Source organism: Neltuma alba, unplaced genomic scaffold, assembly GCF_004799145.2.
Source record: "Neltuma alba isolate B1F8T4 unplaced genomic scaffold, ASM479914v2 tig00011986_pilon, whole genome shotgun sequence".
Classification (NCBI taxonomy): Eukaryota; Viridiplantae; Streptophyta; class Magnoliopsida; order Fabales; family Fabaceae; genus Neltuma; species Neltuma alba.
The window spans coordinates 36,162-51,334 of NW_021636559.1; the positions used below are offsets into that span (position 1 = coordinate 36,162).

Sequence of the window (15,173 nt, forward strand, 5' to 3'; positions counted from 1 at the left end):
ATTGGTAGGAGAGAACTGAATGTTTCATGCTGAAAAAATTCGGAAAAAAAAAAATTATAAGCTCATGATAATTTTACACCATAATTAATGATAAGCTATCTCATCCTTATAAGAAGAAAAACATAATATCCCAATCCACTTTATCTATCATATTTATATATTTTTTTTCAAAGTAACCCTTTTAATAATGATAGTTCTGGTCAATACACTTGATTAGTAAGGATATTTTAGGAAAGACAACACCTATTTAGAACAAATAACTAACTCAACTTACTTAATCTCTTCAAATTAGTCAAATGACTTTTATAATTAGTATCGGAGGTAATATTAATTTTGAATCTCCTCGTGCACCGCACAAGGAAGTAAACTCTAGTTTGGAAAAAAGAAAGAAAGAGGAAGATGGTTGCATAGAGTATTGGATTTGATCTAATATTTATTACTACCTCTGACTTTTTTTATGTTTATTTTGATCCTAAATATAAGACCCTAATCTACTTTATCTCTCATACTTATGTATTTTTTTTCAATATAATCCTTCTAATAATGATAGTGTTTTTTTTGACAATCTAATAATAATAGTTCTAACCAATACACTTAAATAATAAGGATATTTTAAAAAATACAACACCTATTTATTACAAATAACTAACTTAATTTTTTTTTTAATCTACTCAAATTAGTTAATTAATTTTTATATTTAGGACTGGAGATGATATATTATTATTAATATTTGGGACCACAAACAATTGAGGTTTGCCTACTAAAATTTGGGCTAGTTTTGGGCTTTCCGTGTTAGAATTAATGGGCCTCTGTTCTTCTTATAGTGGGCAAACAATTGCTGGGAATAAGTGGGCCTTAGAGCAGTAACTTTTAATTTTAATAAGATTTGAGTGATAAACTTGGAGAATACCTATACTTACCCAAAAAGAAAGATCTGGGCGATCTAAATTTGCCGGAAAATATTACTTCTATAATCGGCTTTAGCTTTTCATTATCGTTCTGTCAAATATCATTGTTTAGCTGTGCATCCTTTCCCCCGCGATGATTTTAAAATTCAAATTCACAAGCATAATCATAAGGTTTACAAGTTAAAGAAAGGCATGATTGCAACCACGCTGGAATATCTACTGCAAACAAAGCATTGCCCGCTACTTTATACTCATTTTAAGATAATGACATCAACTAATGATTATCATAACAATGATAACGAGAACAACGCATTAATAATTAATAAATATAATAATAATAACTCCTTTCACACAAAAAAGATATATATAATGATGATAATAACAAATATATAATGGTCCTGATAATGAAGTAAAACCGCAAGAAACCAGTGATTTCATAAACTATTCCTATAGATCACTTGGCTGGGCCATTAGCTTGCTTGGAAGACTGAGTTTCTGTGCCGTTAAGCTCATCCCAAGCTTCAATCCAAGTGACCATGGCGTCTGCTAGCTTAATGAAGTAGGGATCAACCTTGCCAAGCTTTTCCCTGACCTGCTTGGACAGCTCAACGTAGCATTTCTGAACAGTGGAGCATTCTTTGGGAAGAGTAGCAGATTGGAAGAAGGGAATGATCTCCTCTTGCCAGAAGATGCCTTTGTACTCCTTTTTCAGATTCACAAACGGATTGCTTGCTTTGCTGTGCCATATGTATGGCAGACCAGTCTTCACTCCTAACCCCAGATGGTCACAGATCACCTTCAAGTTCATCCATCAATGCATCACATGTCAGAACCAGAATTTTCCAGGAAAATTCAGTTACACAGAAACCATATGAAAAGCAGGCATGTAAGAAGAAGGTGTCATATGCATGAAAGACCAATCTTCAATCCCAAGTTCAAACAATCAAAGATCAGATCATATATAAATAAATCAACAAGAAGAAGTCATTGCTTCCTGGCTTTGATGGCCACAGATCATATCATACACCAATGCATCAAGCATAATAAAAAGAGGATTCAAAATAAGGATGCAGAGAGAATCTTTGGCTTAAAAATTTGAAAGCAGAGAGGCTCATGTGATTTGATATACCTTCATGCACCAGCCAGCCCACATATCATCATATCGTCCAATAGGTTGGCCATCACCCATCAGTCCAAAGTACATTGCCGGTCCGATAAGCTCACGGTTGAATGCCAGATTCATACCACACATGGGAAACAAGGTTCCTTTGGGTACAGTCAACACAGCGTCAACATACCTGAAGCACATACTAGACCATAAAAACCAATGTTGTTCAAGAAAGCATATATCGGTTATTACGCACATTGAGTAACAAACCACATACCTGGTATTCCTCTCATGAGGCTTCACAAGCTGCGTTGGAGCATCATAGTCAGGAATGTTGAGCCAGAGGCCATGAGAAACAGCAGTTGCGGCACCCTCACGAAGACTAAAAGGGTAGCCCCGAACAAAGTCAGCACCTTCTCTGTAAGGATCATAAAGCGTATTGAAGAAGTATGGAGTGGATGGAGTTAGGAGATTCTTGATGTGCTGCTCAAGTGCATTGATATCTTTGCCAGATGGGTCTTTTGCAACCTGCATATCAACACAATATATGGGTAGGAAATCAAGTCCATATTCTTTACTAGTCACAATTCACAATTCAGACACATATCCCCTGAACATTCGTTCACATTTTTTGCTTCATATCATTCTGGGGTGCTAATGAAGAACAAAACCCAGATAATTGTTAGCAATCAGGATCAGATTCTTCATCCAGAAGGCCAGCAATAGTAAGGATGAAGCTATCATAAGATCAGCAAGATTATAACTAAACAAATCCAGCTAGAACATAAAGATCTTCAAAGATCAAGTGCTTGTTCACTATTGGCATCAAAATTCATGAATCAAATATGGGCTCCCTCATAATCAGTTAGATCCCGCACAATTCAATTTCACTCGGCAATAGGACTCAATCACCATAACCAAATTAAACTGAACAGGCAAGATCACCCAAAATAATGACTCCCAATAAGAAATGTTCCATCTGGAAACAGGCCCATCTAAGGCCAGAATCTCACACTTCAGCTACCAATTAGTTTAAAAAATTCGGAACGCAAAATACATAATTCAACAAGTAAATTTCAAATCCGCCATTTTCACACCCGCCAACTAAGAGACAGTAGAAGGGGAAAGCAAGAAATTAAGAAAGGAACAAGAACTTACAAAGCAATCATCGTCAATGGTGTAGATGTACTTCTTCTTTGAGACCATGTAGCCAAAGCAGCGACATGCAGAGTCCTTGAAGGAAATGCAAGAAGCCTTAGGACCCAAGATCCTGTTGATATCATCCCGATTGAAGAGCTCATAGTCGAAACCTTCGGGGACCTTAATGGTCTTGGAGGGGTCACCGTCTTGGACTATGATCAAGTGGTAAGGCTGGAAAAATGGACGCCACATCTCCAGGAAATCAAGGTTTCGGATCGTGGGGATCACGATGTCAAGCTCATCTTTCAAAAGGGGCACAGCTTTGGCTGAAGCTCCGGCCATTGGAGATTGCGAAGGTGAAGCAGTAAATCAGAAAGGCAGAGACTCGCAGAAATATCGAAGGTCTTCAGGTTTCAGCTATTTGTCATTTTTGTTTGCCGTATTTATAGGCAAAATTTCTCCTTTTGATTCTCCGTTTCCGTTTTTTAGGTTTTGGTTTGAACTTTTTCCCGCAAATCATTGAAAAGTTCACGAAAAAAATCTGATTCTATGTGTGTGTATTAATACATATTGAATCAGATTAAGGTTTATTTTTCATTCATTATATACATTAATTACGTGTTGTTTGGCATGTAATGACCAGAACTTATAAGATTTTATTTAAAAATATTTTTACTTTTGAAAATCAAATTATTAGAACAAGTTCAACAAATTATTATTGTCTGAAAATTTAATTTTTAATGTTTTTTTGCCAACACTTTTAATGTATTTTGAAGCATTATTAGTTTATTACCATAGCTCAATTAAACTGAATTTAATAAACCGATAGCATGAACGCCGTCTATTTTTGTATACCACAAATGACAATAATCATAACGAACAAAACGGTGATTGCCACAGGCACATAAATTGAAGTAGATGTGTACATGGACAGGACTAGATAGGACTGGATCTCCGATGCCTAGCCCGAAGTATGAGGGGATTGTATTTTGTAGCCCACTGCCCCTTAGTCCTGCCTATAGAAGCCTTAACCATTTTGAGCTGAGCATGGGCGGGCTGGGCAGGACGGACTTCACTGTCCAAATGGTGATGACCTGTCGATATCACATGTAAAAAACTTTTGTCCATACCTAAAAATTACACTTCATAATTTTACATTTTCACACATTAAAATTATCCAGAAATAATTCAAAAACAAGTCTTAGCAAATATCTAAATAAATAATACTCATAATCCATTTAGAACAAAACAACTCTCAAGATTATAATTAAAGCCTTGAAATTCAAACGATTTGCATCAATCTCGAGAAAGTTGAGAAAAGAATAAAACATCTAAAAAATTGAAGAGGGGTTAAAGCATATTAAGATATTTTCATTGAGGGTTGGGGATGGCAATGTAATAGAAGCTTGACTATCCATTCAAGTGGCAAAAATTAAATGTTACCTAAAAGATTGCAAAAAGATATTAAAACTGAAGCAATGGGCTAACAGGAATAATGTAGACTATATAAAAATAAGGTTAAAATAATTGTAAAAAGAAAAATAAAAAATCTTAAAATCTTATAATAATTTAATATAACCACTTTTAATAAGTAAACACTTATTATGCAATACAATGCAGTTAACAGTCCACACAACTAAAAGACTTCTTTTCATCATATGACTTGTTCATAAAAAATTAATACAAAATAACTAAATATAAATTAAATAAAAAATAAAACATGTAATTCAGATAATTAAAGCCTAATTTTCTTTCCCTACTTCTACCACAATCTTGTTTTCTATCTTGCATAAATATTTAAAATTGTTTATTTATACAAATATGTAATGTCTGAACTTCATTCTCTAACAAAAAAAGTTGTTAACAGCATAGAAGGGAAGATTGACTTATAAATAGCCAACATTACAATAACAATACAATAGGATATACCCAATAAATTAAGCTCACAAAGAACAAGTTAAAGCAAGATACTATTGCTTCTTTAGAATAATTAGATCCCCTATAATGGAAAACTAGCATACATGTGACAATAATAAATTAAATTGTAAAGAGGAGGGAGAAAACTTTTTTTTTTTTGGTAAAGAAATGTAATATATTAATATTATTTCATAAATTATAATATATATAATTCGGGTTTGGCAGTATATCTTGCTCGATACTCAGCCCTACCCATGAAATGCCTAGTCCAAAGATGTCCATTCTTTTTCAGGCTCTTTTTATTTTTGGACTGGGCTGAGCAATTTTTCTTCGAGCTCAGTGGGTATTTGGACTTCATACACACCCCTATTGAAGTGGGTAAATATCTTTTTTTTTTCTTTTTGCCACCGCAAAAAATATCTTGTTATATGGTATTATTTACTATTTTATTATTCCATTATAATATTATTTTCGTGCTGATTGACTATAGTTAAAAAAGAAACCTCTGGTCAAGGAAAAAAAAAGTAAAGAAAGAAACCTAGTTAAACTTCCTTATATCTGTCATGTCAAAATTATCAATTATATATGGATATGTGTCTTTTTATTATTTTATATAAATTTATAATTAAATATTAATATTTTAAAAATATGATTTATGATTATGTATGATTTAAGAACTTGACATGATAGATATGAAAAACTTAATCTAATTATTGTCTTATATTAAATGATTGTATTTCTGTTGTTCAATTAAATTTGTTACTACTAGACTATATTGAAAAAATGAATGTGGGCAAGAATGGGGGATGTCACAACCATAGACGTGGGATCAGGATTCTTTGTGGTGCAGTTCACTCACAAGGAAGATTATAACGCAGCGCTGACTGGCGGACCGTGGCTCCTCTATGATCATTACCTGGCCGTGCAACCTTCGAAGCAAGTGTTTGATCCCGAGGGCGAGGAGATAAACAAGATTGCTGCATGGATCCGCATCTCCAAACTCTCTCTCGACTTTTATGATACAGGGATTTTACATGTGCTGGGGTCGCAAGTGGGAAGAGTGCTGAAAGTCGACAAAACCACGCTTGGCAGGAAGAAGGGAAGATTTGCTCGTATTTGCGTTGAACTTGACCTGTCTGCACCACTATGCCCTATGATCCTTGTTAATGGGAGAGAGTATAAAGTTCAGTATGAGAGTATCCATCTCATATGTTTTACATGTGGACGCTATGGGCATGATGCAGACCATTGCACTAGTGGAAATATAGGGGGAAGCAATGTAAAAACCACCAGTGGTGATGCGGCAGAGTTGAATAAGCAAAACGATGGTACGATGGGAGAAGGGGAGGAAGGAAAAAATAAGATGGAGAAGGAGACCCCCGCCGTCACTCCCTTCGAGAGCTGGATGGTGGTACAACGGACTCGGCGGTTCCGGCGACTGAACCAAATTGTCGACAAAGGGAGCGATTCTGGGCGGGAGATCCGTGGGACTCAAATCATGGGAAGTCGAGGATCTCGCTTCAGTGCTTTAAGTGAGGGAGACTTTCAAGGCGAAGAAGGAGGGGCGACAAATCAGGAAAAGATTTCCACACAGGATATGAATAAAAAAGGGGCATCGTATTCCCTCTATAACCCCCTGGGGGTTGGGCCATCCACTATGAAGAAAAATGGGCCACATCCAAAGAAGATCATTAATGGGCCGGAAAAGTCGAGCAAAGGAAAGGGAGTAACTCAAATGCCCGCAACACTGGGAGCAAGTGATATGGCTATTCTTATAAAGGTCAAAGCTGGCTTGGGCCCACATATGAATGAACCGTCCTTGGTGAATCAGAAAGATCTAGTACTTGCAGAAGGAAAAAGGATAACGTCTTACGTTCATCCCTCCCAACCTCCCGACATGCATCTCGAGCATGTCCAAAAGTGCGACCCATTGTCAGGAAGCACGACAGGTTGCGAGGTCGCAGACAATCCTCATGACCCTGGCGAAACGTCAACAGTAAACTTATACATGCATTCCAATCCTTTATCAGAGTGCATAGCGGACGAAGTAATGACCGACATGGGGACGTTTGTTCCTCTTGAGCAAAATCGCTGTTGAGCCCCTACCTCCTCTTGACAAGTTATCTATGGAAGACAATATTCTTATTTGGAACTCACAGGGTGTTGGAGGGAAAGCGTTTGCAGGATTGATTCAAAGTTTGAAGAAAAAATATAAAATTAGTTTTCTAGCATTACTTGAACCTCGTCAAAAGAGTGAGAAGGCCCGACAACTTGCTCGACGGTGGGGTATGAAAAACATGGAAGTGGTTGATGCGGTGGGCTTTAGCGGTGGAATCTGGTGTTTCTAGGAAGATGGCGTCGACTTTAATGTCACCTACAAGTCCTCACAAGTGTTGCATGGGCGATTCTATGGTAGTACACATGCTGCGTGGGATCTCTCTGTGATCTACGGGCACCCGAATGTCTCCCAACGACATCATTTATGGCAGCAGCTACGTGAAATTGAGGAGCGAGGAGTTACAAGGTGGTGTATAGGGGGAGACTTTAATGCAACCTTAAGGAACAATGATCGACGCTCCCATGCGAGAGTACCGGTAGGCCCTGATAGAGAGTTCAGCCGTTGGGTTCGGGAGAGTGGGGTTACGGAGGTGGAGTTTCAAGGGCCACAGTTTACTTGGAGTAGAGGAACATGCTCAAGCCGGTTAGATCGCATCGTGGCGTCTGAAGGTTGGAGGAACAAATTCAATGAAGCGTTGTGCCTGCACCTACCCAAGTATAAATCGGATCACTGCCCCCTACTCCTAAAACTAAATGGGGGGTAGAGCAATAGAACCCAAAACAGTCCGTTCCGCTTTTTCGCCCCTTGGGATGGCTTCTCAAGAGTCGTGAAGGATACCTGGAGCTCGACTAGAGAATGGGGACAAAATGTGGAGAATTTCAAAAAGAGGGTAGTCGTTTGGAACAAAGAAGTTTTCGGTAATATAGATAGACGCAAGTCCACGTTACTTTCAAGGCTTGAGTATCTCGCAAAGACCAGCGGAGACGATCCAAGTTGGAATTCTGAAAGGAACAGGGTATGGGAGGAGCTCGAGCAATGCTTGGTACAAGAAGAGCTAATGTGGCTTCAGCGCTCACGTGTTAACTGGTATTCACAAGGAGACAGAAACACTAGTTATTTCCACAATGTCACCAAGAGTAGATCTAGAAGGAAAACGATTGAGGCCCTAAGAACTGAGGAAGGGGAGTGGTGCTATGATCCAGAGGAATTAAAACGTGCGGGTACAGCATTCTTCCAAAGTTTATATTCAGCCAAACAAGATTGTAGCGAGCTCATAGACTTTGGCAGTACATACCCGCAGATCCCGTCTGACAGGCTAGACTTCTTGGGGGGCAATATATCATCAGAGGAAGTCAAGAAGGCTATCTTTAGTATGGGTGCTCTGAAAGCACCAGGCCCAAATGGACTAAACCCTTTGTTCTTCCAGAGCCAGTGGCACATTGTGGGAGAGTCGATCATAAAACTGACTCAAAAATTTTTTAGTAACCCATCTGAAATTGAAGGAGTCAACGGTACTAATATTGTGTTAATTCCAAAAGTGGAGACGCCCCAGACATTCAGAGATCTGAGACCGATTAGTCTGTGTAATGTAATCTACAAGGTCTTTACCAAAACTTTGGCAAATAGACTAAAGACCATCATGCCATTGCTAGTAGCTCCCAATCAATGCAGCTTCGTTCCAGGTAGACAGATACAAGATAACATCATTCTGGTTCAGGAGATCGTCCACTCTATGTCCAGGATGAAAAGGAGAAAAGGCTTCATGGCTTTGAAAATTGATTTGGAAAAGGCCTATGATCGGGTACATTGGAATTTTGTGATAAGATGTCCAAAGGAGTTTGGGGCGCCAGCTAACTTCACTAATGTTATCCTTGCCGCCCTTAAGACAGCCAGGATACAAGTTCAGTGGAATGGAGCGAAGGGGTCAGTGTTTGCCCCCACACGTGGGCTTAGACAAGGGGACCCCATCTCACCTTATTTGTTTGTGTTGATCATGGAGAAGTTGGCCCATCTAATACAGAACGAAGTACAACAAGGCAATTGGCAACCCTTTAAACTAAAAAAGAATGGTACGTCTATTTCTCATCTGTTCTTCGCTGATGATTTAATTTTGTTCGCCGAAGCAAGCTTGGAACAAGCGGGCATTGTCAAGGCCTGCTTAGATGACTTCTGCATGGCGTCCGGGCAGAAAGTGAATGACTCCAAATCACGCATATTTTTCTCTAAGAACATAAACCACAACAGATGCAAGGAGATAAGTGAATTCCTTGGCTTCACCTGTGACAACCGCTCTTTCAAAACCATTTTAGATTAAATCCAACAATTTATTTGAATGATTAACCATGATAGAAAAGAAGAAACCTTAAAATTTTAAAATCGCTATCATGGTTAAAAGAAATAAACTTATATTACGAGCCACATCAATCGTTCACTTGGGCCTTGGACTTTCAAAGTCCAGAAATATCATTCAACCGTTAGCCCAAACCAAACTTACACTTTCAAACACACGAACTGATAAAACATTTTAATATAAGTCATAGAGCCCATTAGTGAAAAATCAACACTATCAAATCAGTGTAATACGCAAAGTCTAAAATGTCTCGGACCTCCTCACGGCCCTATCATACCAGATAGTAGTAATTAAAAGTATTATTTTACATCATGATAGTAGATGAGCCCTATGTGGCAATATATAACAAGTCAACACATAGAACAAAAGCAGGGAGGCTATACAAGCTATAACAGCACACTATGCCTCCGGAGCCTTCCCTGATGGGCCACCACCTGAACTATCGCCTGAAAATGTTAAACCACGGGGTGAGACAAATGCCTCAGTAACCAACTTTCCAACTCATCATACATACTAACACGTGCTCGTGAGGTGTCAAGTGGGACAGTTATAAATTCTCGAGAACTATAGATATATCCATAGAAATATAATTTCAATCATCCAAACCCTCACTATGGGGGCCAACACACAAGCCACATAAGTCTATCCCTCACTCTGGGGGATCAATCAACCATATGGGCCTATCCCTCACTTTGGGGGACGAATAAGAAGCCACAAAGGCCTATCCCTCACTATGGGGGACGAAAGAAGAAGCCAACCAATGTGCACCAATGGCGGCCTTACCACGTGGTAGGATAGGACTCAATCCAAAATCCAAATAACAACCAATCATTCACAATATAATAAAAATGTCTCAATCTTTTCTCAGTATAATCCATAAGATATAAATCATATATCTTTTCCAAACTTCTCAATCACAATTCCAAAAATCCCACAAGACAATTTTCATAGCTCAAAAGATATAACATATCTACTCAAGTTCCAAATATCAAATATTATTCTAAAAACAGCAAAAATACTCACAAACAACATATTAGCACATATAACAAGTGGAAAGTGGTTACCTCTCGCCAAAGCAATACTAAGGATTACCACAAGGTCAATCCTTTGCTCAACCAATAATTAATCTACACAATTAATATAACCACATATTAATATAAACTAATTAATTAATTAATTAAACTTCTCTATATCATTTAAATTTCTAACAACCCCAAATTATCTATTTACCACCTCCAAATTATTTACCTTAATAAAAAGGATTTTCAACAATTTCCAAATATAAAATTTTTATGTTATAAATTCTAAAAATCTTCATTTAAGTTTAAACCTCAAAATCAAACTATCAAAAATTCAATAATACTTCAAATATTTATAACTAAATAATATAATCAAAACTTTAATGGTATAACTACCATATATATATTTTCATAAATAATAAACTTTTTAGCTACAATAATTATTTTAAAACCTCCAGTCACCCAATAAATAAAACTAACCCGATTAAAACCTCAATAATATATCAAACAACCCAAATAAATTATTTAACTTAAATTTAATCGGTAAAAATATGGTATATCTCATACATAACATATTTTCCACTAAATAAATTAATTTAAATACTAAAACTAGCAAATAGAGAAATCTAAACCGATTAAAATTAACAACTCATTTACTTCTAAATTTCTATAGTCATCTTTTGTCAAAACTCAATACTTATATCATATATAAGTCTCAAAATTTTCTCTAATCACTATGGTAATACTACTATTATGAAGCATAAAATATATATGAAATATTTATGAAGAAAGTTTGATGAAAAGAGATAATTTTATGTACCTAAAATATCTTCAAAGCTTGCCCTTCTTTCACCGGTATGCTCCTTTCGCTCTTGCGCACACACAAAACTCTCTTTCTTCTTTCTCTCCAGCACGCACTCATTCAGCCTTTCTCTCCCTCTTTTATCCTTCATTTCCCCAACTACCTTTCATTTTTTTCTTCCCTCATTAATTCCTCTCCCCCATTTCTTCCTTCCCTTTTCAACGTTTCCCTTTTCAACCTCAACTTTCCACCGAATTCGGTGGAAAGTGAGACTTTCTTTTTTTTTTTAAAATAATATATAATAAAATTTATTATATTATATTATATTATATTATTTTTCAATTACTTTTTTTTTGAATTTTTTTTTTAAAGGATATTACAATTCTCCCCACCTAATAAGAATTTTGTCCTCAAAATTCAAACAACCACACACAAGAAATAAAAACAAAAGTAACTCAAAGTGCTTACTAAGAAAAAGGTAAGGGTACTCATAACGCATCCGTTCCTCTGTCTCCCAAGTAGCATCACCGGGACTCATGCCCTTCCAAAAGACTTTAACAAGACGGATAGTTTTGTTCCTTAATTGTTTATCCTTAACGTCCAAAATCCGCTCTGGTTCTGTTGGATAGGTCAAATTATCTCGCAACTCGACCTCTTCAGGCTCAATAACATGAGACGGATCGGATGATACTTTTTCAACTGTGACACGTGGAACACGTCGTGTAAACTGGAAAGATGTGGCGGCAGCGCAATTCGATATGCAACAGGTCCAATTCGCTCCAAAATCTCATAAGGACCCATAAATCGGGGTGTAAGCTTCTTGGCTTTAATGGATCTACCAACACCAGTAACAGGTGAAACCTTCAGAAATACATGATCACCCACTTCAAATTCTAAAGGTCTCCTCTGACGATCTGCATAACTCTTCTGTCGACTTTGGGCCATCAACAACTTCTGCTTGATCAGCTCAATCTTTCTGGTTGTGATGTCCACTAAATCTGGGCCAATAATTGTTCTTTCACTTAATTCAGTCCAACAAAGTGGAGATCTACATTTCCTCCCGTACAAAGCTTCATATGGTGCCATTTGAATACTAGCGTGATAGCTGTTGTTGTAGGCAAACTCAGCTAATGACAAGTGAGTGTCCCAACTACCCTTTAGCTCTATAGCGCAAGCCCTCAACATGTCCTCGAGAGTCTGAATCGTCCTCTCAGTCTGTCCATCAGTCTGAGGATGATAAGCAGTACTAAACTTGAGCTTGGTGCCCATAGCTTCATGTAATGACTGCCAGAAGTTCGATGTAAACCTCGGGTCCCTATCTGAAATGATAGACTCCGGCACTCCATGAAGTCGAACAATCTCATCTATATACAGCTTTGTCAATCGTTCTAACGAGTAAGTACTCTTGATAGGCAGGAAGTGCGCTGACTTAGTCAATCTATCTACAATTACCCATATCGCATCATAGCCAGCCGGGGTTCTTGGCATACCAGTAATGAAATCCATGGAAATACTATCCCATTTCCATTGGGGAATATCAAGATTCTTTAATAGTCCTGGAGGTCTCTGATGTTCTATCTTGACCTTTTGACATGTCAGACATTTCATTACAAAGTCCGTGACATCCCTCTTCATTTTTGGCCACCAGTAGTTCCTTTTCAGGTCTTGGTACATCTTGGTTATCCCTGGGTGTATCGTGTAATTACTTCGATGCGCCTCTTCTAAAATAGTCCTTTTGATTTCCTCATTATTAGGGACACAAATCCTCTTCTTGTACCTCAGGATTCCTTCTTCACCAATTTCATAATCAGGCACACCAGGGTCTCCACTTCCTCTCGGATGCTCAATAACCGGTCATCCTCCATCTGTGCAGCCTTCAAGTCTCGAAAGAACTCATAATCACCCAAAATTGATTGTAGAGTGGCTGGAGCCTCATGCACCACTTGGAGATCTCTCAATCTCTCTAAGCAGTAGTGTTCCTCCAAACTCAGTGAAACACATGCACCGTTTTCCTACTCAAAGCGTCTGCAACCACATTGGCTTTACCTGGATGATACTTAAGCTCAAAGTCATAGTCCTTGATGAATTCCATCCACCGACGTTGTCTATTATTCAGTTCCTTCTGATCTATTAAATACTTCAGGCTCTTGTGATCGCTGAAGACTTCAAACTGTGATCCATATAAGTAGTGCCTCCAGATCTTCAATGCAAAAACCACCGCCGCTAATTCCAGGTCATGTGTAGGATAATTTTCCTCATGTGGCCTTAATTGCCTAGATGCATAGGCAACCACTTTTCCTTCCTGCATCAAGACACACCCTAAACCCTTAAGTGAAGCATCAGTGTAAAGGGTGTACGGTTTACTAGGATCTGGAATAGTCAACACTGGAGCCGTGGTCAACTTAGCCTTCAGTTCTTGGAAGGCCGCCTCACACTTTTCACTCCAGATAAACGGTTGGTCTTTCTTGGTCAACTTAGTTAGAGGCATGGCGATTTGAGAAAATCCCTTGATGAATCTTCGATAATACCCAGCTAAGCCCACGAAACTTCGTACCTCCGTCACAGATTTTGGTGTCTCCCATTTCAATACGGCATCGACCTTGCTAGGATCAACAGCTACTCCCTCGGCAGATACTACATGGCCTAAGAACTTCACTTCTCTAAGCCAGAACTCGCACTTGCTTAACTTAGCATATAACTGATGATCCCTCAATATTCGCAATGCAATGTAAAGATGCTCTCGGTGTTCTTCCTCATTCTTGGAGTATATTAGGATATCATCTATAAACACCACAATAAACTTATCTAAATACGGCCTAAAGATCCGGTTCATATAGTCCATAAACACCGCTGGAGCATTCGTCAAACCAAAAGGCATTACTAGGAACTCGTAATGTCCGTATCTCGTACGAAAGGCCGTCTTCGGGATGTCCTCTGCTCTAACTCTTAATTGATGATATCCAGACCTTAAGTCAATCTTAGAAAACACCGCTGACCCCATTAATTGATCTAGCAAGTCATCAATCCTAGGCAAAGGATATTTGTTCTTGATAGTCACTTTGTTCAACTGCCTGTAATCTATACACAATCTCAGGCTCCCATCCTTCTTTCTCACAAACAGTACTGGTGATCCCCACGGTGAGACACTTGGTCTAATAAATCCCTTTTCAAGTAACTCTTCGATTTGCTTTTTCAGTTCTGCCAATTCAGAAGGTGACATTCTGTACGGTGCTTTAGAAATTGGAGCTGTCCCTGGTACTAGCTCAATAGAGAATTCAACTTCCCTTTCAGGAGGTAAACCGGATATTTCCTCAGGAAATACCTCAGGAAACTCCTTTACTACCTCGATTTGGTCTATACCAACTTCTTTATCCGTACTAACGGAGAAGAAAACAGCATACGCCTGACAACCCTTCTGAATACACTTAGTCGCTTGAGTAGCAGATAACCACAAACGACCATTAATAGCCTCAACTATCGTAGTGCACAAAGGAAGAGTTACTATCTTCCTTTTACAATCCAGAATGGCATTATTTGCTGATAGCCAATCCATACCAATAATCACATCAATACCCTTGAGGGGTAGACAAATCAAATCAATCACAGACTCACGATTCTCAAATTTAAGCACAAGACTTAAACACGCCTGTGTGGTTAACACAGTGGCTCCTGCTGGAGTTGACACTTTCAACATGTAAGACAAATCATGCATTGGAAATTTAAACTTTTGAGCACATTCCGCAGCAATAAAAGAATGAGTGGCACCAGAATCAAACAACACAGGTATATCATGTCCTTGAAGAGAGACAGTACCTCTAATCAGATTAGGAGACATACCAGCTTCCTCTCTAGTCAAAGCAAAAACTCTCC

The 15,173-nt window shown here is 38.2% G+C and overlaps 2 protein-coding genes across 3 annotated transcripts; one reads left to right on the plus strand and one right to left on the minus strand.

Annotated features, from left to right (window-relative positions):
- Nucleotides 1-1,173: 1,173 nt before the first annotated feature.
- Nucleotides 1,174-14,297, minus strand: LOC114720470 (UDP-arabinopyranose mutase 1). Of its 2 annotated transcripts, XM_028906116.1 has the most exons (5): nt 14,293-14,297; nt 3,175-3,326; nt 2,294-2,544; nt 2,038-2,206; nt 1,174-1,704 (listed from the first exon to the last, which is right to left on the minus strand). In XM_028906116.1, the coding sequence occupies exons 2-5, from the start codon at nt 3,220-3,222 to the stop codon at nt 1,363-1,365; spliced, it is 810 nt and encodes a 269-aa protein (XP_028761949.1). In that variant the 5' UTR covers nt 3,223-3,326; nt 14,293-14,297; the 3' UTR covers nt 1,174-1,362. The 2 variants fall into 2 exon arrangements, with proteins under 2 accessions (XP_028761949.1, XP_028761948.1); XM_028906115.1 differs by lacking the exon at nt 14,293-14,297 and having other exon boundaries at nt 3,175-3,498.
- On the plus strand, nt 5,873-9,294 carry LOC114720467 (uncharacterized). Its single transcript, XM_028906112.1, has 4 exons — nt 5,873-7,069; nt 7,422-7,846; nt 7,955-9,158; nt 9,256-9,294. The coding sequence occupies exons 1-4, from the start codon at nt 5,873-5,875 to the stop codon at nt 9,292-9,294; spliced, it is 2,865 nt and encodes a 954-aa protein (XP_028761945.1).
- Nucleotides 14,298-15,173: the final 876 nt, after the last annotated feature.

What these genes read in the sequence shown, in the direction of transcription:
- LOC114720470 (XM_028906115.1), bottom strand. Translation starts at nt 3,498, where the DNA reads ATGGCCGGAGCTTCAGCCAAAGCTGTGCCCCTTTTGAAAGATGAGCTT. An exon ending in CCATTGACGATGATTGCTTT is followed by an intron (nt 2,545 to 3,174) that starts GTAAGTTCTTGT and finishes GTTGATATGCAG; the next exon opens with GTTGCAAAAGACCCATCTGG. An exon ending in CCTCATGAGAGGAATACCAG is followed by an intron (nt 2,207 to 2,293) that starts GTATGTGGTTTG and finishes TATGTGCTTCAG; the next exon opens with GTATGTTGACGCTGTGTTGA.
- LOC114720467 (XM_028906112.1), top strand. Translation starts at nt 5,873, where the DNA reads ATGGGGGATGTCACAACCATAGACGTGGGATCAGGATTCTTTGTGGTG. An exon ending in ACCCTGGCGAAACGTCAACA is followed by an intron (nt 7,070 to 7,421) that starts GTAAACTTATAC and finishes TGGTGTTTCTAG; the next exon opens with GAAGATGGCGTCGACTTTAA. An exon ending in CCCATCTAATACAGAACGAA is followed by an intron (nt 9,159 to 9,255) that starts GTACAACAAGGC and finishes TGTTCGCCGAAG; the next exon opens with CAAGCTTGGAACAAGCGGGC.